Raw genomic sequence first — 24,591 nt, 5'->3', positions numbered from 1 at the left:
AGTTAATGGTTGATTCTGAATTATTTCTTAACAGTTGCTTCTTAATTGGTGGGATATGACAACTCCCTCAAGCCAAAAGATTTTCAGTATTTAAACTTTAAAGAAAATGCTCCTGTGGTACTCAATCGTGAGTTTATAGTGATCTTATGGTACTTTGCTATGGTATCACTATAATATTCCAATAGTTTATAGTTTTACTGTGGTATTTGTGTAGTATCCTTCTAAACCCGATCATAGGATTACTGTAGGTCTTTTTGTTAGGGAGACTGACTAAATACGGTGTGACATATGAACTTGGTTTGTAGTTAAACACAAGTCAGGCAGAAAATGCCAAAGCAGCCACACCTTTTTCAATAAATGTTGTCAGATCACTGGAATAGAAAATGAAAGTAAATACATGGCTCAGTATATAATGTGCTCTGACTCAGCACAGATTTTCAGTATCGACAATGCTGTGAAGAGGTGCAAACGAGGTAGGTCATCTGAACAAATCCATCGATGTAATTGATAAGATGATCGATAGAGCTTATTGATGATGTATTATGAGGTTTAACCCTATGAAAAATGACTAGTATATTCCTACAGGGACTGATAGTGTGTATTTTAAACAGGCACACCAACATGTTTTGCCCTGATTGTGGGCATGAAGTGGAAAGATCAGATAAATTCTGCCGTGAATGTGGCTTCAGGTTATCTGCCAAGGCCAAAGTTTCCACCCTAGGTAAGTTTCCCACCGAAATTAACGATGATCAAAACGTTTGACAGAAATTTATGAGGGATTACTGTTAATTGTATCATTTTTGTGGACATCTGAATCCAGACAAGTAGGCATTTTGTTGAAAGGTCCTGCACTGCCTCATGCCAAATTGATTCAGTAAATGTTAATGGAAATTAATATGTAGCTCAAGTCTTGAGCTACGTATGATACGAATGTTAGTAGTTAGACTTTCTTTCTTTGTGAGACAGCCACCATATGAAGAAAGTGACAACAAAAACATATTATGGCACTTTATAAAGGACAGGAGGGAACTCACCATCTTTCTGAGTGGATCCTCTGTATTTTAAATATGCTGAATGAATATTGCATATCTTGCATCATGCATATATTGTATTTTAGATATGACTTCTTCATATAGTGAATTCTCAACCAGTTGTCATGTACAAGTACAATAAAATGGTCTGTTACCCAGAAAAACTGTTCAAAGTTCATATTACTCTTGACCTGGTTATTTCTCTAAAAGCTCTCTTCATACAGCAGTATGGTTTAAAGCTACCATTAGCTGTTTTGATCATGTCTTATACTGATATCATATCTTGTTTTTAATATCTTGCCTTAGTCATAAAGCTTTCGCATGTGCAACCATTTCACAATGCAGCAGCTTCATGTTTAACCAGAACTAAGAGGAGAAATCATGTCCCGTTTTTGTGAGCCTACACTGTATCTTCTTTTCCTGTCATTATCCTGCAATAGTATAGTTTATTGATAGCTGGGAATCCAATATGGAAGAGACAGAAGAAAAGTGCTATATAAATGTATTATTCAAGTTCCTTAGTTTTATTATCATTGCTAATATGTCACATAACACATATTGTTATCAGATGTGACCACCTCAGCACATCAAGCCTCCATCACTGGTGAGGGGAGGCACCAAAGGGAGGATGAAGACCAGTTTCCATCACACCAAGCATCTAAAGAAGAACCAGAAGACAATGCCCAGGAAAAGGTGAAATAGCGAAAAAACAGTTAAATAATTTTTTTGCTCAGTAAAACTGTAATTACTAAGCTTTGAATTTGTGTCATAGTGGTTTAAGAAGAAATCGAAAGAGAGAGAGATCATTTCATTCTAGTGTGGTGTTCACAAGCCATATTGAACCACTTTCCTTTACTGACATTGTGGCATATTTCTGCATACTAGATTACACCGACCTCGAGTTATATTTGTTATCTAGGGCTGTAATCAAGATCATAAAGAAAGGGAACAGGTTTCTCCTATGGCAAGAATCCCCGTGTTTTCCAGCTAATGCCCATTGGACTATTAATACAAACATTTTTCGGAGGCAGAGCTGTGCTGGAGGCCGAAATAATCTCTTTGGTTGAGTTAAACCTCAGTGGGCGGAGCCAAAGAACTACAGTATTTTTAGCTAACAGACTGAAGCTCAGTGAAAAAGACAAGAGGTAAGAGAGGAGGAAGCTAATATTATGAAGCCTAGCGCTCTGCTGCTAACTGAAAAAAATACAATCTATCCATACTAAGTTATCCAGGTTAGCTAGTTAGCTAGCTGACCTTCCAAGTTCAAACTAGCCATACTAGCCTATAGCTATCTAGGTAAGCTAGTTAGCTAGCTGCTGACCTTCAACATCATGAATGCTATGGACATGAATGCAAGGGTGTAGGTTTACTTTGGAAAGTGGTAGGGACAAATCAGTAGGGTGTCTGAAGGTTGTCCCACAAAAATGTTATTATTCTGTAAACACATTTACTGCAATTCTACACAACTTTCTATGCATATTTAGTACTCTTGAACACAATAAAAGTTGGATAATTACCAGTCCAAACACATATACACATTTGAATAATTGATTTCAATTTCAATTTATTTCTATCGCACCGTCAATGTACTTCCACTAAAAGTTCTTGTTTTTGCCACTGACAGGCTCAGATTGTTATTATAAGTGTCTGACAACATTATGGAAAGGACCCTACAGAGAAATGAAGCGTTTTTCTTTACCTTTCGCTTGATCCGGTCTGTGTGTAACTTCCTGCAACAACTTGGTTACACACAGACCGGATCAAGCGAAAGGTAAAGAAAAACGTTTCATTTCTCTGTAGTAGGGCTGCAGCTATCGATTATTTTAGTAATCGAGTATTCTACCGATTATTCCATCGATTAATCGAGTAATCGGATAAGAAATACTTTATTAAAGAGCAATAGTAAATATACAAAAGAGAAAAGCTGTCCGCACGAAGCTGTCCATACAACACTGTGATTTACTGAAAACGAGGTGAAATAATTATTATTATTGATATTTATTACTAGGCCTAAATATCATACAAGTTCATAAGACTGGCTAATGTACATTTATTTACTATGTTGAAGGGTTGCCCTACACCTGCTGACCCTACTCACTGCAATCAAACTAAACTGAATATACCTGCTGTATTGGACTGGTGCATTTTAGGCTCCAATTGCTACTTACACCACCTGATATTTTGCTTTCTGGGGTATTTTATGCATCACTGTGAGGGGAGTAGGTGTAGGTGTGTGTGTGTGTGTGTGTGTGTGTGACTATCATAATAATAACATGAATGAAGCTCAGGCTTTCACAAATTGACTGCAGCATTTTATTTTCTGTGGTTATTTTCTTGAGCAAAACTTAGCTAACTTAGGGACATCATAACTAGCCACCATATTGATTTACGTTCTTAACTAGCCATTACATATAGCCATAATTAACGTGCATTCTTTACTAGCCTTCATCTCATCCCGTTTTAATATTAAGTGCTGACTCCGCCCACCCGGGCCAGTTTCGGCGTATGCCGGTAGCAATTACAAGTGGACCCTATCCTACAGTCCCTGCTCTCAGCGGAGGGAGGGGGGCTACACTGTGTGTGTAAGCGCTATGACCATCAGACCTCTCTGGATTAGACAAGCAAGTAGAGAAAACCGGCATCAGCCGAACCAATTTATTGCCAAATGTTTTGGGATTCAACACATTAACATTGCTTCCCATGGTCAGAAAAAGTCGGCAGATTTGTCGCTAGTCGCTTTCTGAAAAGTCGCTAAGTCTAGCTACAAAGTCGCCAAGTTGGCAACACTGGATCCCAAACTTTGGACACTTTCTGTCGTTCTCTCTGGCCTGTCTCTTCTCTTTGCCCCTCGCTATTTTCTCTCTCTTTCTCCAGCGCGTTGTGCAACAGTAATAATCATCCGTGCGAAACACTGAGTGTGTATATAGTTATATGGATTAAACGAAGCTTCGATGCAAAGAATTTGCATCGATGATTTTTAGTAATCGAGTTACTCGAGTTTCTCGAGGAATCGTTTCAGCCCTACTCTGTAGGGTCCTTTCCATAATGTTGTCAGACACTTATAATAACAATCTGAGCCTGTCAGTGGCAAAAACAAGCACTTTTAGTGGACGTACATTGACGGTGCGATTTGCCCCGTCGGATTACATTGCAGCTCGTTTTGCGGCTGCCGACTGAAGCGATCTCGCTCAATACTGGACCAATTTCAAAAATTGTTGTCCCTTTAGTCACTTAGACACAAAAAGTTGGGAAAATAGGGTCCAGGTTGAAAAATACCAAAGTTACCCTTTAAGCAGTCCTCCAATCACTACAACACTATACAAGCCCTCAATCACTATAACACTAACAAGCCTCCAATGTCTAACACTGACACCAACACTCCCTCCATTGAGGATGACCCTGCCTGCACCAATGTCTATGTGTATGGCCCAAATACATGCCTGCACCTGTCACTAAGAGACAACTGTTGTACATATGACCCTGAGATCCAGTTTGTCCACCTTGTCCTGATGGACATGTTCATGTTTCCTCTCTGTGATCATAATGTTACCTGAGCCTCAGCTGTAGGAGAGCTGCTGCCTGTCGCTGTGCTGCTGCTCCACCCTTCATCCTGGATCTGAAATTTACATTACTTAGTGTCTACAAGCAATCATGCTTACATGAAGAGGAAATATAGCTATGCTACCTTTCTTGGCTGGATATAGGCTACATCATTAGCCTACAATTAATTTGTAATGTAGCCAACTATTATTATCACTAGTTAATTATACACATCAATACAACTCCTTGCTTCACTCCATCTGATAACATATGAATCCAATATGAATAGAAAACTATGGGAATAGGATTAGTGTTTCTATGACTTAAACAGTACCATTAGGCCTACTTGCATGTTTACTCTGAGTAAAATATGTCCTTATGTCCACTTTCCTTTATTTTTTGGCTGCCATCCTAGAGTGAAATGCTGTTGTTAGTTGTAATATCAAAACATTCAGCCACACGCTGACACGTTGACCACAAGCTGCTGAGCCAGGGCTGCTAGCTGTTAGCAAAATACAGTGGAAACTGGAAACAAACAAGTCACCAAAACAGCAACTGGCTTGTATGAGGAAATTATGTAATTAATATTTTATGTGAATTCATTCATAATATTGTATAAGGTTTATTCAGTGATGTTAGCTGACGACCTGAGTCTGACCATACCAAAGACTGTGGTGGACCATATCTTGCATTTTCTCCAGTCCCGCCGGTAACAAGCTTCGCTACGTCACCAGCAGACTGCACACTGTGCGCAGCTGGCTCTGCTTTGATCAATCAATGTAGCGCATGTGACGGGAGCAAAATGGGTTAACCCTTTGTGGAGCCAATAAAATGTTTTCACAGAAAACGTATGATCATTGATCAGAATTACTGGTAGGGACAATTAAACAGGCCTACAAAAGTGGTGGGGACATGTCCCTACCGTCCCTACCTAAAATTACACCCATGCATGAATGAATGATAAAAGAAGTCATTGCCATTTATATTGTTACCTCTGCCAAGGAGGTTATGTTTTCGGTGCCGTTTGTTTGTTTGTCTGTTAGCAGGATTACAGAAAAACTACTGGCCTGATTTTCATGAAACTTGGTGGAAGGGTGTAGCATGGGCCAAGGAAGAACCCATTAAATTTTGGAGCGGATCCGGATCCGACTCACGAACAAGCAATAATAGCACGAACCTTGGCGGAGGTCTGCGCTCTCCAAGTGCCCTTGTAGTTTATTAATATTTTAGTTCTTTCTTTGCCATTCAAGTTTGCCACTTAGCTGTGGTTCTTTGGCTCCGCCCATTGAGATTTAACTCAACCAATGAGATTATTTCTGCCTTCAGAACAGCTCTGCCTCTTAGAATAACTTAAAAGTTATACCTTATACCTGTACCTACCTGTGTTACACCACAGGACCCGCCAGACAACACTGCCAGTCCAGCTACAGTGGAAACCAGTGCCACGCCATCATTCCCCCAACAGACGCTCTCAGGCGGCCAGTTAGTCACAACCAGGAAGCCACAAGTCGCAGAGAGTAGGACGGAGGAAGAGAGGTTACCTGGTACAGCATGCCCCCCTGACAGTAACCCTCAGCCATGTGCTGTAGCCCCTGGATCAAACCTTTCCTCCTCACCATCCTCTCCTACGCCTGCCTGTGAAAAACTGTCAGACCAACAGACCAGGGCTCCATCAGAGACCGATGCAGATGATTGTCCTGATGCAGAGCGAGTTCCTGCTGAAAAGCAAAGCAACAGTCAATCTGAACGTCTGACTAACCCTGCGTCATCACTAACGCCAACCAAAGAAACCGGTTCTACTGCACCTGAGCTGCCAAAGCAAAGACCTGAAGAATGTGACTCAGTGGCAAAGCAGCCTTCCTCTGAAATACTAGATAGAGATAAGAAGACCTCCCATGAGACACAGCAGCTGTCCAGGAGGCCAGAAGATGAGTCTAGTAATGAGAATCAAACCAAAAATGAACAGCAGTCATTCATTAAACAGACTGGCAGGAATGAAGGCCAAGCTGCAGGAGATGAGACGGTTCGTCACTCAAATGAGCCAAATGCTAGACGAACAGAGCGTACTACTGCCCCAACTTCATCAACACAGGAGACAGCCAAAAATACAAAGGTAGTACTCAAACTAGCACTAATGTTACATCTCATAGATATAATCATATTCTTTTTTTTGTTTTAAATCCTTAATAGAGCTGAATTGTGCCTGCCCCCTTTTTCAGTGGTCCTGAAGTATGTTTCCCATTCATTTTCTCCATAAACATTTCAGAAAATCCCAATATAAAGAGTTTTAACCTTTTGAACTGACCCAAACAGCTGCCAGTTGAATCATGAGCGTATAACAATATATTGAGAAAAAAATATATTAAAAAAACACAAAGGCAAGAGTACAAGACTGTGTACATAAAGTTTTTAAGAGGGAATGAACTACTCATCAGTGATGTCATATTAATTCCCTTAACCTCATTTTCAATAACAATATAATAATAATGATCCAAATAATATATAATAATGTAATATTGATTACTGATTTGTAAAGATTTTCATCATGTCTGATAGTAAAACTATGGTGGAGCGGCACCGGCTAACATTACTTTGCTTGCATTACCTACAACATTGGAGTTGGTATCGTTTCCATGGTAACATTGACGTCTCTGATTGGTGGGAGCTTGCTGAAGATTGTGGGTAGTGTAGTATTTTATAAAGAACTCAGGAATAAAACACAATTGCTTAATAATGAAGTTTAAATCAGGTTGGCTGATGGCTTCTACAGGAACTTATATAGTTATTTAACAATCTGACAGCTCATGGTAAGTCTACCTTACACTGTTAAAACGTTATGGATAATAATCAAATTCCCTATGAGAAAAATGAATGGACAATTTACTTCTGGAACCTAATGTTTCAGCCTCTCTGTGTTCTGATGTTAACAGCCCATCGCTGATGCCTTTGTTTACGCTTCAATAACGGTTAACTTGTTCACAGGCTGCTGATGCTAAAGCAGATGGAAAAGCAAACACACAGCTGGCAAAGAAACCTGTTCAACAACCAGTTACGGGTGGTGTAGATGTCTCCAGGTCACCAACCTCTTCCTCCTCACCTGCCAGTCAGAGCAATGTGGAGACGGACCATCTAGTGGCAGCAGGTATTAAAGAGAGTAGGAAGGAGGATGAGAGGTTACCTGGTACAGCATGCCCCCCTGACAGTAACCCTCAGCCATGTGCTGTAGCCCCTGGATCAAACCTTTCCTCCTCACCATCCTCTCCTACGCCTGCCTGTGAAAAACCAGACCAACAGACCAGGGCTCCATCAGAGACCGATGCAGATGATTGTCCTGATGCAGAGCGAGTTCCTGCTGAAAAGCAAAGCAACAGTCAATCTGAACGTCTGACTAACCCTGCGTCATCACTAACGCCAACCAAAGAAACCGGTTCTACTGCACCTGAGCTGCCAAAGCAAAGACCTGAAGAATGTGACTCAGTGGCAAAGCAGCCTTCCTCTGAAATACTAGATAGAGATAAGAAGACCTCCCATGAGACACAGCAGCTGTCCAGGAGGCCAGAAGATGAGTCTAGTAATGAGAATCAAACCAAAAATGAACAGCAGTCATTCATTAAACAGACTGGCAGGAATGAAGGCCAAGCTGCAGGAGATGAGACAGTTCGTCACTCAAATGAGCCAATTGCTAGACGAACAAGGAGTACTACTGCCCCAACTTCATCAACACAGGAGACAGCCAAAAACACAAAGGTAGTACTCAAACTAGCACTAAAGTTACATCTCATAGATATAATCATATTCTTTTTTTTGTTTTAAATCCTTAATAGAGCTGAATTGTGCCTGCCCCCTTTTTCAGTGGTCCTGAAGTATGTTTCCCATTCATTTTCTCCATAAACATTTCAGAAAATCCCAATAGAGAGAGTTTTAGCCTTTTGAACTGACCCAAACAGCTGCCAGTTGAATCATGAGCGTATAACAATATATTGAGAAAAATATATATATAAAAAAAAAACAATGGCAAGAGTACAAGACTGTGAAGTTTTTAAGAGGGAATGAACTACTCATCAGTGATGTCATATTAATTCCCTTTCTCTCATTTTCAACAACAACACTTAATAATAATAATGATACTAATAATATATAATAATATAATACTGACTACTGATTTGTAAAGATTGTCATCATGTCTGATAGTAAAACCATGATGAGCGGCACCGGCTAACTTTGGCTTGCATTACCTACAGCATTGGAGCTGGTATTGTTTCCATGGTAACACTGATGTCTCTGATTGGTGGGAGCTTCCTGAAGATTGTGGGTAGTGTAGTATTTTATAAGGAACTCAGGAATAAAACACAGTTGCTTAATAATGAAGTTTAAATCAGGTTGACTGATGGCAGGAAGTCTACTTAAGTAATTGTTTACCAATCTGACAACTCATGGTAAGTCTACCTTACACTGTTAAAACCGTAATCCGTTATGGATAATAATCAAAGAAATTAGAAAAATGAATGGGAAATTTACTTATGCAACCTGATGTTTCAGCCTCTGTATAGTCTGATGTTAACAGCCCATCGCTGATGCCTTTGTTTACGCTTCAATAACAGTTTACTTGTTTACAGGCTGCTGATACTAAAGCAGATGGAAAAGCAAACACACAGCTGGCAAAGAAACCAGTTCAACAACCAGTTACGGGTGGTGTAGATGTCTCCAGGTCACCAACCTCTTCCTCCTCACCTGCCAGTCAGATCAATGTGGAGACGGACCGTCTGGTGTCAGCAGATATCATTACAAGATCTGAACAACCTCAAGCACCACAGGCGTAAGTTTAATATTAACCCTCAGTGCACTCTGGGATTTTTTTAGATTAAAGTGTGCTTTCAATGAGTGTCAAAAAAACAAGCACTAAAACTAACACATTTTAATGTTGACCCTTTGGAACCTCCCTTGGAACCACATATACTGTATGTTCCAAGGGATGTACATAGTGCGCACACATTTTCAAGCAGGCACAAATTCAGACAAACATCTCCTCAGTGCTAGCCTGGTTCCAGACTCCTGAATTGCGACCCGCCCACTCTTCAAAGTTGGTCGAGCAATTCAAAGAGTCTGGTGTTTAAATCATTCCTTAACCAATATATTGTCTTTGCAAAGACAATATTTTTGTCAAAAACTACCAACATTCTTGATAAAGTTAGTAAATACGGCCAGCATCAGTGTCACTGAAAGTAACGTCAGAGTGGCCGGATACGTCAGTCACTAGTGATCGGTTCGGGGAAAATCAAACTCTCCCCTACACAGAAAACGGCTAACATGGAGGCAATCTCAGACTGAACAATATGGCCATTCGGTCTGAATATCAGGCTGCCTCAGTGCTAATCACATGAGAACATTGCTAATAAAACCACATATGAATAGGTCCTTGCCAGCTTGGCAGTAGCTGCATTTTCAAATACAATTAGGCTATTTTGTGGAGTGAAGAGGAACGGGGAGAATTGTTGATTGATCAGACACATTTAGAAACATCATAACTAAATACTGCAAATGAAAAGCAACAACAAAGTTTGTTTTATATCTGATGTTAGATATCGTGCCTCCTCAGTCTGAATGGACATGTCGATAGTATACATTACATTCATATGGTACAACAACTCAAATTGGTCAACATGCGTTCTTGCCCTACAGCAAACACTGATAAATGTTTATACAATAACAAGTATGTTTTTTTGTGGATGCATTTATCCAAAGTGCTTTACAAGATTATGAATGCAGTTAATTTTAGGGATGGATGACCCCAGTGGGAACTGAACCCCTAACCCTTGCAGTGTTGGTGCCTGGCTCTACCCATTGAGCTACACAGAACAAGCTATACAAAGCACTTTATTCCTGACCCAGTAATGCTACGGGATACAAAACATTTTAGCATTGTATTTTTTGTTGTTCTATACAGAAAATACAAAACTGACATTTGTTTATGCTTCTTTTTTTCTTGAATAGTTTACCAAGCACACACACTCCTAGCAGTGAATGTGTGGCGGTGTACTTCCATGCTATCACATCCAAAGATCTCAATCTGGATCCATCAAAGGACTTGATTTTCCTAAGATCTGGAGACTTGTTTGGAAACTGGGACACAGGCGGCTTGAAAATGTCCTTCTCTAAGTATGGCTTCTTTTGGAAAATATCAGTTTCACAATAACACAAACATGAATATTTCCTAAATTCTCCATTGCAAAACAGAGTTAAAAATAATTAAATAAGATTATAATGTTTTTTCTAATGTTATTTTTAATTTTCAATATGAAAATACATATTAATTACTCCACTTAATTAATTAATTACCAGAATGATGAAAGATTGTTTCTGCATTTGTCACATTACTGCATATCCCATCTCTAATAATAATTGCTTGTGTTGCACAGGCCTCTAGGGGACAACAGATTCCTTGTTGAAGGACGACTCATGATTCACAAAAGCAGAATTCATAACAGCATACCTTATAAATACATTGTTTACAAGCATGGTGGAAAGTATATTGAGGACAGGTTTGAGGTCATCTACCAGAAAGACGAGAATCAATACGTCAACAGGTGCCTGTCCATCAAGCAGGAGCTTTTAACACATGAAGGTATTCTACAATCAGTTCTCTACACTGGCACTCAGCAACAACTTTTCATTATGTTTACAGAAGAATGTAGACTGATTTGCTGTACTCAGTGTTTTAGGGTGTGATCACTCCTACAGTTCATTGTCTTTGGTCTAAACCGGAGCGGAAAAATCCACTTTGTTGCATCTTTGCAATAGGTTCATACTGCCTGATTACAAGCGAACCAGGGCTTGTAAACAGTGACATGATTCACAATTAGCTAATTTATTGGACAGAGTTTTGGTAACCTGCCATCCTGCCAGGTTAGAGATTTTACTGGGGGTGTCAAAACAAATCTGATTCCAGTCACTGTAACTTTAGCTAGGTATGATGGACTTATCTGTCTCTCCTTCTCTGGTGTTTATACCACACGAAGAACACATTAAGAAATAGCTGAGCATCAGCCCAGACTTAATTTTGTTAAGTTCGGCTTTCCAAGCATCAGGAACTGTATCCGTCTCCTACCCATAATCCCTTGTGTTTTGGGGTTGTTTCCTGTAGTTGGTTGCATTACATTCTTGCTCCTAACAAACCACACCGCAGTTTTCGTTAGAGGACTGAGTCTTGCATTTTCAGGCATCTCGGCCACCCTGTTGTATAGAGACATCAACAAGTTCTGTGAACCATCTTATAGTAATAAAGACAATATGCAGTGTAATAATTCATGTATCTTCATTAATTTTGTGCAACTGTTTGATTTTCAAGGGGAGTGGCACCAATATGATGACGTGATCTATTCAGAACTGAAGAAAGGTTTCTTTGGAATGTGGGATAATACCAAAAAAGCTGTAATGAAAGGGAGACAACTAGCTGGAGGGGTGATGCTGAGAATCATCTTTGATCTTCTTACAACCTGGAATAAACCAAATGTGGAGAACTTCTTTGTCCTGCTACACCAGTTCTTTCATACATACAAATATCCCCTTCTTCACGATGGCATGGAAAGACCGTGGGGATTACCATATGGTCGAGAGCAGGTAAATATGAATGGTTATATTCCAAAATGATATACATCCAGTCATTTTGAAAGAGCAGATGCCACTTTTTTCAAATGGTGAATATATCATGGAGCCAAACTCAGTCACATAAAAATGCCAGATGTCAATGAATATAAACAATTTTCAGCAAGAATTGTTCATCAGAATCTAACAGGTTATAACAACTTAACATAATTGAATTGGACATCAGACATTAACTGCTTCCTGTTCTTTTTCCAGGTGGAAAGCCTGCTGAAAGATTTTCTCGAGGAACACATCATTCCCAAGCCCAGGAAAGGGAGTGAAAAACCTGAAGTCTTCTTACCCCCTCTGCATGCAGGAGTTATTGCTCTGCTTGTTTACAACAAGTATCTGAGAGAGAGCATCACAGATCAACTATGTAATCTGTGCGATCTTCTATGCCTGCCTAGGCTGCCACCACACCATTTCATCACTTACTGGGAAAACTTCAGAAGTCATTTACCAGATCATAAGGGGTAATTAATCTATGGTTAATGTTAAACCATGAAATAGCAGTCATCAATACAGTATAATAATAATCTTTATATGGCACTTTTCAAAACAAAGTTACAACTTCTAAATCAAGGAAAATAAAAAAAGCCACAGCTATAGGGATAAGACAAGTACAATAAATAACAGACATAGTCTGCAACGGCATTCATCAGTACGCTGATAAGTATGTTACAGGGGCAGTGCAAAAACCAGACTGGAATTTTTCATGCTGGTTGGTAGTGCTTAGCTCCAAGAAACATTTTGCTCTTACACCTTAAATTTTTAGTTGCGACCACCAGCTAGTATAAGTCATTCAGTTGGTCATCCGTCCTAAAGGTTTAAAAAAAACGTAACTGCGCATGTGCCATTGCAGGACACAGCTATAAAGACTCTATGAGCCTGCATCACTTTGATGCAGCAATCACTTCCATAGTATTAAAACCTTCATATACTGGTAATGGACCAGAAGCTTAGTAGTTTTCCACTGTACAGCTCTATTACAGTCCCCTTTTAGGTAACTAATGCTTTCATTTATCCAAGGAGATATACTAACAGAAAATTTGGATTTAGTTCTAGCAATAGCATGTAGGGCTGACAAGCAAAGTTTATTGAAGCAACATATCATGTGGGAAAACTGAACCAAAACTGTACTAGGATTTGCAAATGAGGAAAATTTTAGAGCACTTTGACCATTAAAGACGTGAGATCGTACAATACATTTGTTGCATTTCATGTCAATTTGAAATATAGGATTAAACACCATACGCAATTGATGAGACAAAAATGTCTTCCTACAAGAGAGAGGATATATTCAGTCCAGGGTAAAAACCAAACCTAAGTATATGTAGTATACTGTATTTTTACAAAAATATAGTCAACTTTCCAAGTGTTTTAAAAATACAGTATATGTAGTATACTGTATTTGTAACAAAAGTACAGTCAACGTTCCAAGTGTTTTTATAGGTTATTGGTGTAACATCTTTAAACATTTCCCCTCTTGATATCATTGAGCTAAACACTGATTCCCCCTCTGCTGTAGTGTTGCAGATGCAGTTGAGATGCTTTGCAACTACAGTAGACGAGACAACATTGAGAAGTGGGTCTTGGTCATCCCTCTGATTCACCTACTGAGAGGAGACAGCAAGCCGTTCGAGCCAGTTCCACCTGTCTTGAATCTACAGTTTGACTCCTGGACAGGACATAAAGGAAGCAAAGGAACAAATGTCTACAGGGACCATAATGCTAGGTATGTCACAAAAAAGGGATTCTGGAGATAATAATGCAAAAAAAAATGTTTTTTGTGGAACCCGTTTGAAATATGCATAACAGAGTTTGGACAGAAATTCCTCAAAACCAACAAAAACATTTTGTATTTAAAGCTGCACTAAGCAACATTGCTCATTGGCAGCCCTAAATAACAGCAAGAGGTAACTTTGAAATTTTGGACTTCAACACCCAGAAATCCTGTAATGTGACATCACTAAACTGCACACAGATTGCTCATGTTTACCAATCGGGCCAGTCTGTGATGCTTTATATCAAAGGATACAAAAGGGACGAGAGAGGCAAAAGATCTAACGTTGGTGAGTCCAGCTTTGTCTGGAAAGTGCTCGCTCACTGCTGTTTAGGAGACAAAAATAAAATAAAAATAAGATCCAATCTGCAGTGAATCAAATACTGGGGATGGGAGGCTATTCTGTGTTGCAGCCCCGCTTCTTGTTTTAGGTGGAGAAGATGGGTGTATTTTTACATAAAAATCTTGCCCAGTGCAGCTTTAAATGCAGTGTTGAAATAAAGTGATTGTCTGATAAGCAGCCTTTCAGAACAGGATGCACTTATTTTTGTTTACATTTTTCTTAACACAAACATTGACCTGACTCTGAATTAGGAGTATGATCAAGATGATGAAAGAGAATGCACACTTGGCGGACATTGATCCTCTGCTTGTGCGCTCCTGGATGTCTCTGTTGAGTCTGGATGATCTAATGAGCTTCATATCCAGTGTGCGCGTGGAGCTCTTGGACATTCTTTATCACATGCTGTTACTTCTCAAATCTGGAATCACTTACAACAACTATGTGGTATGTATCCATATCATCATATTTTCCATTGAAATGTACCACTTGCTTGAATTTTAGCCGCTTTAAAGTGGTCTCTTGTCAAAGCATACCATCTCTCCCCTCTTAAACTGTGCCTACAAATTACATACTCTTCTGTTATTCAGATCTGCTAAAGTTGATTCTACTTTTACAGGCCATGAGAGACTTGGTATTTCATCTCATCAAAAGCGAAAGCCATCAAAAAAACAGGTAAAAAAAAGTAATGCACTAAATTTACCACTGTAATGCGGTATATCTACTAATTTCAACAAATTTCTAATTCGTGACAATCTTCATGCATACACTGAAAATAATCTCATTGTTTTTTTCAGTTATGATGACAAGTACGGAGAGTTTTGCTTGAAAACCGCAGTGACACTTCTTAGTATTATCTGCCGCTACAGTACAGAACCAGACCGCTCGGAAATTCCCCTTCACTTCCTTGATCTGGTCTGTCTGATTACCGGGAAATATGAATGTGCTAATTCCCAGGTGAGACAGTCTGATGGGTCCCTATCCTCATACCAAAGCACAGTGAGCACTTCAGATGCTTTGGACCACAGCAATAGCTGCTTCATACTCATTATTTTGTCTATTGTGTGTAGACAAAATGATTAATACAACCTAAATGGATACCTAGATATTGTGAATCTGTCATTAGTTATTTTTCTCTCCCAAACATTTGACATCTTATGGGAAAAAGTCTCTACACTTGTCTTCCAGTTTCCCTAAAACAACTTCTTGTTGGCATTCCTCATTGAAAGGAAGGAGGAGTCTCTTGGTTTCAGTGGGGAATACTTAAAATGCTAACCAAGTTAGGAAAATCAAAGGACGAATGTAAAGTGTTTTCCCCTAAAACAAGTGTTTGGTGATGAAACATAACCAGCTAAACTTCAAAATATTGAGGTATCCATAAAAACTGAACACTGTCATTCCAGTCAAGAGAGAGAATCCATGAAGAGGCAGTTGGGGAGACGTTAAAAACAATGAGGGAATGGCGGAGAAATACATTCACAAACAAACTGCTGAATGTATGGCACAGTGCACAGTTTACCTCAGCAATTGAAATTGAGGTAAGACTTTTAACAGGAACAAATAATTATCCTCTCTGTCATGGTTGCACATACCTCATATTAGAGACATTTTGATATGGCCCAAGCACTGACAATTCTTACTTAGCCCTTCTGTGTTAACTATTCAAATCCATGTCTTGTCTCACTTTCTAGGTATGGAACAAGTTAATCTCATGCTGCTTCAGTCATAAGGAACTCACCATGGTCTGGAGAACCACTTTCAACGATGACTTTGAAGGAAAACTAAAGCGGGTAAGATGGCCTTTGTGTTTGTTTTAACATGCCTTACATGTGCACTTTCTACAACAAAACTGCCAAGAGCATCTGGATTCTTGTGTTCTAGGAAACTCTACTGGATCAAATTAGAATCTACTGTGACAAGATGGAAGAACTAAGTGAGACAAAGCCTTTGTTGTCCAACTCAGTGGAGAAATGTGCCTTGGAGGCAGTCGCTGCTGTTTGTCAGGTAGGTTTTTTGATGAACACCCCAGCACAAATTCACCAAGGGAACTGAATCAAAATTCCTAATCAGTCAGTGTCTGGTTTGACTGTGCCCCCAAACAGTCTAAGGAAGCTGACGCGCTTGTAAACACAAAACAAGTGTTAGCTTAGTGTTAGTCAAACTCACAAATTATTGTTCATTATGTGATACCCAAAAAACATCTGACTTGGTGGCTCATGGCTGAAGCATAATACTGTTCAATTTGTTAAGTTCATTCTATAGTTCAGTTGTTGATGTACAGGTTAACAGCTCGGTTGCTATATTAGACTGAACGAACCATTCAGGCAGGTAGGCAGGGCCACCTTTTAGTCAAAAGACAGTACAAATGTGAGAGATTCATTAGTTCAGTTTGTAATGTTTTTTTGTTTGTAATTATTTTTATACATTCATTCATGTCTCATGATTCATTTTGTTTTGTTTAGGGTAAATCTGGGGGAGCTGTTTCTGATCTGTTGAAGAAACATGATATCAGCAAGTTTGGGAAGCTGATGTCTGTGATTGTGCTCAAGTCGTGGCCCACTGACATCAATGGACAATACGTTGAAGGCGAGGAGTCTGTGATGGAGTACCTTCTAAACTGGCCCATGGCCAAAACTATCTTCCAAATGACAGGTGCATGTTTTTATTTACTATATATTCCATAGATGCACACAGCTTACCTAGTACTTGGGGTACACCTAACTGGCTAGTGTTGCTAATGGTCTTTCTTTATGCCTGTTATACTAGCTCCTAATATACAGCATAGAGAGCGAACAAGTGGTCAGCGGAGCAGCACATAAAAGTAAATAGCCGCCAGGAGCTTCAAAGAAGCTGTCCACATGGACAGTGTGCATCAGTGCAGGCAGCGAGCAGAGTTGTTTTGGCCCAAAAAATTGGTCATGTCATTATTTCAGTGACATTTTACAGGTGTACCCCAAATCCAGTGGCTATTGGTGGAAAACTAAGTGTGTTTTTTTACAACTTAGCCCCGTCTCACCTTAAGCATCTATACTATCTTTCTCTGCATACGCAACCACATTTTAGTGGACTACTGAAATGTTACTGTTTTTCAGGTGCACGAGAAAAACTGATGGACAAGTTGTCAGTTGATGCTCAAATCAGGATGACTGTGGCGAGTTCAGCATTCAAATCTGTTTCAGAGAAATTCCTCAGTGGCGACATCCAAATGAAAACTCTGAACCAAATCCTCCAGAATGACCGTGAATTTGCTGAGTTACTGAAGATAGGTGACTATGACCAATAATTAATTTAGAGGTTGAAGCTTTTTGTATATATTGCTGTTTTCACGATATGAGAATTTTGAGTTTGATACCAATTAATATCTAAAAATTTGATACCACTACTGCTACTAAGGAAATTAACAGTTCCATATTTAGCACCAGTTTTGTCAACTAGTTCAGGTGGACTAGGATCCAGTTCAAGATACAGTGAATGTTTGACACTGTTGCCTGTTTTCCGCTGTTTGATTCTGTTGAATTTAGTGCTGACTGTTGAAGTCCTCTGTCTATTCCATTGCTCCTCTTCCTCCTCTTCCTTCTTCCTCTTCTTAACACTACTCCAATCCACACAAGTACACCCTCTGGAGGTGATGTTGAAATGGAATTTCAGCTTGTAGAACACATTTGGTTAAAGTCGAATGTTTATAAAATTCAATATTGAATTCACACAGAGAGGACACTTCTATCCAGAGTACCTTATTTGAAGTATGTGTGTGGTATGGCACCTGTGTGTGTGTGTGTGTGTGTGTGTGTGTACTTGTGTGTGTGTGTGTGTGTGTGTGTGTGTGTATATATATATATACACCATTTTGTGGACATTATCATCCAGAGCACATTAAAGTACATTGCATGCCCTTGACCCTGGTGGTGTTAGTGCTCTGCTCTACTCACTGAGCTTCACAGCACCACCACTAGTTTAGTAAGTACTAGGGAGTAATTCCACTTATGTATTTCTATTCATCCATGCAAGTGTTTTTCTCATCCTAGATGGCTTGTGTGATGATGGTCGTTGTAAAGATGACAGAAACATGAGAAGATTACTGAGACTAAGAAAAGAGGAAGCAGAAGCTGTCCACACTGATAAGGAGCTGGTCAAGGGTCTTCTACAGATCTGCCAGGAGCTTCCAAAACATGTCAGAGGTAAGTAGCCATGGCACTTTGTGAGAGCAAAATGTTTAAAACATGATTTCCCAAAACCATGCCTTAGGATGAGAATAATGTGCTACATAATGTTTTTCAAGTACATTAGTATAGTTTATTTAAATGTGTATTTCTTGAATGAGTTTGAAGCGTGTGTTCTCACGTGTTAGTGGCTTTGACCAGATCCGGAATTCAGCAAGGCAAATGCGAAAATTGCCGTCGTCGTTTATTGTCCCCCTTGAAACATCAACCACGCCGGAACGCTGTTCGGCTAATACCTAAAGCATAACCTAGCAACCGCCGACGCATAGCGCACAATCATCTGGGGACGAGACTTGTAAACACTAGTGCAGTAATTTAGACGAAGGAGAGAACATGGATATTTTATCAGAAATATTGGTTATAGTTGCTAGCTAGCTATAAAGAGCTACACTTTACTGTTTACACAAACCCTATTGATTGATTCATGTAAGTGAGCCAGAGGTGAGTCCATTAGATTTTCTGTTTGTAAGGGGGAGCTAAAGCGTAGTGTTCATTGGTCAAGCAGAACTGAGTATTCAACAAAGCTGTGTAATAACTGGATGGAATTTGATGCAGTATCAAGGCCATGTGATAATTCAGAAATACAAGAAAGAAAGACGATAGAGAGTATCGAATTATTGCCCAACCCTGCCCCAACACTGGTCTTCAGTGTCGTTAGAAACATTTAGTCTGCATGATTTAATATGCTTGTAATGAAACAATGCAAACTCTAAACCTCGAGGATCACCTCTCATGTCCTGGGTTCTTTCAGACAGGGGACAATTTGTGTTTGTGCTTGATCTACTACTTCTTAGTAGTTTTTCCCATGCCACAGCCGAGGGCAACACCAGACAAATGCAGGTCAGGCAGGCAGTCAGTCCGTCACCTGTCACTTCGTGAGATGATGCATTTTGTCAGATGACCTCTAGAGGGCATCTTTGACTGTGAGATGCAGTGTTTCCCAAACAGAGGCACAAAATCAAAAGTTTTTCAGTGTAGAGAAATTGATCTAAATCGATCTATAATGCGCCTGATGTGTGCATCACGTTATGTTTGTCATTTGGAGATGCACAGACCAGCAGCATTGTACTCAATCCACAGAATCTTCCGGTGTGAAAAAAAAAGTTAAACTTAACATTCCACATTTTACTCCAAACTCGGCTGTGTTAGTAACGGATTTGTAAACTGTAACACGTCTTCTTCTTCCCTAACAAACTTTAACGGTAGGTAATGTTATTATCTTGTGGTATTTAAGTAAAGTTAGTGGATTTAGGTAATTTAACCATGTTGTCGTGTATAGAATTGAACACGTGCTGTGGGTCTTTACAGGATCTGTGCTTATTTCTTTTTTTTAGATTATTTTTTTGGCATTTTTTGAGCCACTGAACCACCAGGACGCCCCAGGATCTGTGCTTGTTGATAGAAAGATCAAAGTAGTAACATTTTTCGACAATTTGTGCAGAATTTCACTTCACTGTGTAATTAACGGTCAAAATTGCTGAGACACAGTATAATTGTGATCTTTTTCCTGAGTCCATGAAATGAAGCCTCGCTCCAGACTTGGATCTGAGAACAGAGAGTAAATGTTGTCTAGGACCGTGCCATGACACCCTACTGTTGAATTTATACAGGAACAACTTATGCGTAATATTTTTCTTAATGTCATTTTGATCTACAGTTGACTTAAAGGGGTTGGACAAAAAAATTCAACATAACATTGAGATGATGACCCTGGATGAGTTCATGGAGGTTTACATACTTGATGGACAGACCTCTGCTGTAACTGGGTTGGTCACATACTTCAACCTTAGTGACGAGACACGACAGATGGCATTTAAACTACATTCCATTAAGGAGAGCTTTATCTTCCAAATGTGCTGGGCAAACCAAGTGGATGAGCTGTCAAGAGACCAACCGGACACAGAGGACACAGAGGACACAGAGGACACAGAAGACACAGAACAATTTGATGGAAATGAAGAAATCTACACTCTAGATCTGATCTACAGCAGAATATTCCAGAGCTGCTACAACAAGTACACTGGGCTCTATAACGATTTGAAGAGTGGAGTTCTATCACTGGAGGAAGTAGACAGCATCTTTGAGGTCTACAAAGGAAGCTATGGTGACATGGAGAAAGATTTGGAGATCATGTGCAGAATCAATCCATCTGATAACAGAAGATGGATCAGGGGGAGGATTCAGCAGATCGAACAATACCACGATCTTCATCTTGCAGTGGAAGCTGCCAGGATCATCATGACTATCAAGGAGACAGTATGTCCAGACGGAGACTTTGAAGTACTGCAGAAATTGCTAGAGATGGTGAGTTGTGAAACAGTACTGCTCACATGGCCTCAACTCACAAATTAACCAAGACTTTTTGCGATATAGTAGAATGTTTTGCTGTGTTTAGCTATGGCAGATTGATTTTCCAGATGTTTATGAGTATTCTTTTAGAGGATAGTTGTTCAAGGCTCAAATGTGTTCTTTTACTCTGAGGATATATCTATTATATCTATATATCTGTTATTTTTGTATTGAAAGAATATAAATTGAAATGTGCTATACATTGAAAATGGAACTCATTTACTTGTGATAGAACATCCACCCTCACTTCATTCTGCCATCAAGACCATTGTTCTTTTACAAAGCTTTCTGAACTGAAATCATGAATCATATACTCAGCAATTTTATACCATTTATTGTTTTCAGAATGCAGCTGACTTTAAGAAAAAGAGTCTGGATTACATTGACGACACCTTGATAGAGACCAAAAACATTCTTAAGGACATTACAGATCATCGCAGGGAATGCCTTCAGGAACTCAGTCTGAGCAAAAACTTTGTCCTGTGGCTTAAAGAAGCACTTGAAGGTAAATATAATTTGGTTACCAAGACGTACACAGAAGCATTAGTACTAGCTAATGTAAATCAGCAATGAATGATACAAAATGCTGTCATTGCAGATATCAATGAGCTGAAAGTGTTTGTTGACCTGGCATCCATCTCTGCTGGAGAAAATGACCTGGATGTGGATCGAGTGGCCTGTTTCCATGATGCCGTCCTTGGTTACTCTTCCGTGCTTTACGGACTTGAGCCAAACTCTGACTTCCAAGCCTTCAAGGAGTCACTGACAAAATTGTGGAAAGCACTTGAAAATGACAAGAATATACCAAAGAAGCTGGTTAGATTCCATACTTTGTTACAGTTAATTGTTGCATCTCTGCCAACCAACATTTTTTTCAATCAACATTTTACACCTCATCTGGGAAAAAGGAGTAACCTATGAAGGCAGCTAGTTACTTAGTTTGCCATGCATGCTAAAACTCCTAACTTTTAATTTATATTAAAGTAATTTCAACAATTTATTTCATTAGTCATTTGTAGAAAACAAAGAAAAGGTGAGATTATTATTTAATGCCAGCAACCTTTCCCATTCCAATTGCCATATACATTGATAGACCTCTGTGTTTGGTCTGTGATTACAGCGGGACACCGCACGCCATCTGGAGTGGTTAAAGACCGTCAAGGAAAGCCATGGATCTGTTGAACTTTCATCTCTGTCCTTGGCTACATCCATCAATGAGAGAGGAATTTACATCATCAAGGCACAAAACCAGAAAAAGGTATGATAAATAAGATTGAAATTTGAAATTTTGCTTCCGTGAGGACATATTAGGGTTATTATTGAGATAAAGACAATATTTATATGTCCTTAGCCTTAACTCCCCCCATAGTATAGACTCTATCACTCACAGTTAACATTGTAGAATAGGATCCATAGAGGGACCAGTGCTCTGTGCCATGTTATAGACTGCAGCCGGCCCGTCCATGGGGCAGAGTTCGGTGACTGCACACGGTAGCACTAGGACCCAGGGGTAGGGTGACCAGACATTCCAGTTTTCCAGTGTTTCTTGTCTATAAAGATTGTACTCCAAAAACTCTGGTGACCTTAACCCAGGGTGCCACTAGGACCAGTGTAGCCAAAAACGTCCTACATGGCTCATAACTACTAGGATTGGCTAGTCTGTAATCAGTAGGCCTACCAGGGCAATTTCATCTAGTAGCTAGATGTCTGTGCTTTTGTCACCCCCTTCTCCGTCACCGTCGGTCAAGCAGATCAAATCAATCAATCAATATTAAAGATAAAATAAATTAAAATGGCCCTAATGCAGGTAATAATAATGACAGCATAGTTAATATAATTAGGTAATATATTTGAATTCAGCCTATTACCTGTCAACACTGGCAGTGCATAGCAAATCATATTATATGGCTTTTTTGTATTATGTATGTGATATTACTTGGTCAACAAATGACTTCAAATAAACCATACTAATGTGCTCCATATCATATCTATTAGCTCAATTTAGAGACTTCCCTGATGCTGCAAATTCAGGAAGGACGTGAAAAAAACATGATGCGCACCTATGAATTAGAAGAGCTGAAGGAGTTGCAAAATAAACTCATGCTTATGTCTGGAAGAGGGGAGCAAAATCAGAGTGAAGTAGACCGCTTTGCCGAGGTATGGTAGATTGGTTATGTCTTTTACATTTGTCCTGTGAAATTTATTTTTTAAAGTCTGCTGTGATTGCATATAAATAAATGGAATACTTATAATGGAATAAAAAAATTTTGTATTGTTCTATGTCCAAGTAGATTTTGGATTTGCTGCAATTTTTTACTTGGCCTGTAATCTCCCTTTATCTTCCTCATCTTCAGGTTTTTGACAATGTCCAAAGACTTGGCAGGGCATTTGTAGACCTCTATGCTGCAGGGAACCCACTATTCAGGTGTTGGGAAGCTAAGATTTATTGCAAAACCCAGAGTGACCATTGTATTATTATGGAATTCAACTTTTGCAAGACCCTACATCACCTCAAAGTATGTGGAAACCTAGTTGAACAACTAACAGTACTGTCAAAGAAGATGGAGTTGTTTCTCAATGACTGGCAAAACTTCATGGACAAACAGAGATCTGAGCATTACTACCTTAACTACTTCACAGCAGAACAGATAGTCTACCTGTGCAGTGTTTTGACTCCGACAAATGTGAATGCAGAAATAGAGGACAAAGCTCTGATGATGCTCTCTTTCATCAAACCAAACTGCACAGCATCAGATGTGTGGAGGACATGGACACGGTTTCACAACCAATTTGAACCTGGCAATAGGAAGAATGAAGACATCCAATTTCAAAGTCTCTTTCATTGCCAGGATGACAGGGATGATATGTCTTCAGCTTGTGAGAGCCAAGCTACAGTTGATGATCTAGCCAACAAGCTAGACCAGGCTGTTGATTTGAGAGAACTGGAAGAGTTGTGGAATGGCTACATGAAGAATGTGGGAATCGTTTTCCATGACTTTTTGGACGTAAGGAGTTTAGCTGTTCTATTAGAAATGATGACCATCACAGAAAAAGAAAATGAAGATGAATTGGAGGAACCAGTGCTTTCAGAGACACAAGATAATTCAGTCAGAAGAAATCTCCCAAAAGGCCTCTTCTCTAGTCAACCTAATCTTATAATCTGCCCACATGATGAGATCTTGGCTTCATGCATCTGCTTATACATGACCAGTGATTATGAGCAGTTGCCCAGCTATGATGAAGTTCTCCTGTGTACTCCTGAAACAACCTATGAGCAAGTAGAGCTTTTCCTGAGGAGATGTCTCACACCAGGTTACCTTGGCCAGAAGGTTTACACAGTACTCTGGGCAGACCAGCTAAGCTATGATGTTAGCTATGCAATGGAGAAGTGTTTTCAGAAACTGAGTTCCTTGTGGAAACACCAATACAGGCTAGTGATCTACTGCAGCTCGGACAGAGAACACACTTACATTCCCACTGCATTTAGTCAGTTCAAAAGAGACTTTGTGCCACAAGAGCCTTTGGAAAGGATTCAGAAGTACTTGTCCAGACATTACTCTGTCCCTTCAGATCACAACAGCGCTGCCTCTGTGTTCAAAGGTGGACAATCTGTTGGGCTTGTTTCTTCCAGACGAGCAGGAGTTGGTGAGTCCTAGTTTTTCACTTCATATCACCTCTTAACACTCT

At 39.6% G+C, this 24,591-nt stretch overlaps 1 protein-coding gene across 1 annotated transcript in view; it reads left to right on the top strand.

The window, feature by feature from the left end:
• Positions 1 to 605: 605 nt before the first annotated feature.
• LOC139925754 (E3 ubiquitin-protein ligase rnf213-alpha-like) overlaps positions 606 to 24,591 on the top strand; it is a 66,289-nt gene continuing 42,303 nt past the window's right edge. The window contains exons 1-25 of the mRNA XM_078285630.1: positions 606 to 721; positions 1,600 to 1,724; positions 5,968 to 6,684; positions 7,554 to 8,318; positions 9,188 to 9,387; positions 10,563 to 10,727; positions 10,988 to 11,193; positions 11,917 to 12,188; positions 12,429 to 12,685; positions 13,741 to 13,947; positions 14,590 to 14,782; positions 14,955 to 15,010; positions 15,133 to 15,292; positions 15,739 to 15,873; positions 16,027 to 16,125; positions 16,217 to 16,339; positions 16,798 to 16,987; positions 17,428 to 17,601; positions 18,361 to 18,513; positions 20,213 to 20,859; positions 21,250 to 21,409; positions 21,503 to 21,720; positions 22,025 to 22,162; positions 22,900 to 23,061; positions 23,259 to 24,549. Coding sequence (XP_078141756.1) covers positions 622 to 721; positions 1,600 to 1,724; positions 5,968 to 6,684; positions 7,554 to 8,318; positions 9,188 to 9,387; positions 10,563 to 10,727; positions 10,988 to 11,193; positions 11,917 to 12,188; positions 12,429 to 12,685; positions 13,741 to 13,947; positions 14,590 to 14,782; positions 14,955 to 15,010; positions 15,133 to 15,292; positions 15,739 to 15,873; positions 16,027 to 16,125; positions 16,217 to 16,339; positions 16,798 to 16,987; positions 17,428 to 17,601; positions 18,361 to 18,513; positions 20,213 to 20,859; positions 21,250 to 21,409; positions 21,503 to 21,720; positions 22,025 to 22,162; positions 22,900 to 23,061; positions 23,259 to 24,549 — 6,913 coding nt within the window. The 5' untranslated portion in view covers positions 606 to 621. The remainder of the gene's footprint in view (positions 722 to 1,599; positions 1,725 to 5,967; positions 6,685 to 7,553; positions 8,319 to 9,187; positions 9,388 to 10,562; positions 10,728 to 10,987; positions 11,194 to 11,916; positions 12,189 to 12,428; positions 12,686 to 13,740; positions 13,948 to 14,589; positions 14,783 to 14,954; positions 15,011 to 15,132; positions 15,293 to 15,738; positions 15,874 to 16,026; positions 16,126 to 16,216; positions 16,340 to 16,797; positions 16,988 to 17,427; positions 17,602 to 18,360; positions 18,514 to 20,212; positions 20,860 to 21,249; positions 21,410 to 21,502; positions 21,721 to 22,024; positions 22,163 to 22,899; positions 23,062 to 23,258; positions 24,550 to 24,591) is intronic.

Source organism: Centroberyx gerrardi, chromosome 9 (assembly GCF_048128805.1).
Source record: "Centroberyx gerrardi isolate f3 chromosome 9, fCenGer3.hap1.cur.20231027, whole genome shotgun sequence".
NCBI lineage: Eukaryota > Metazoa > Chordata > Actinopteri > Beryciformes > Berycidae > Centroberyx > Centroberyx gerrardi.
This window is presented reverse-complemented; position numbering and strand designations above follow the sequence as displayed.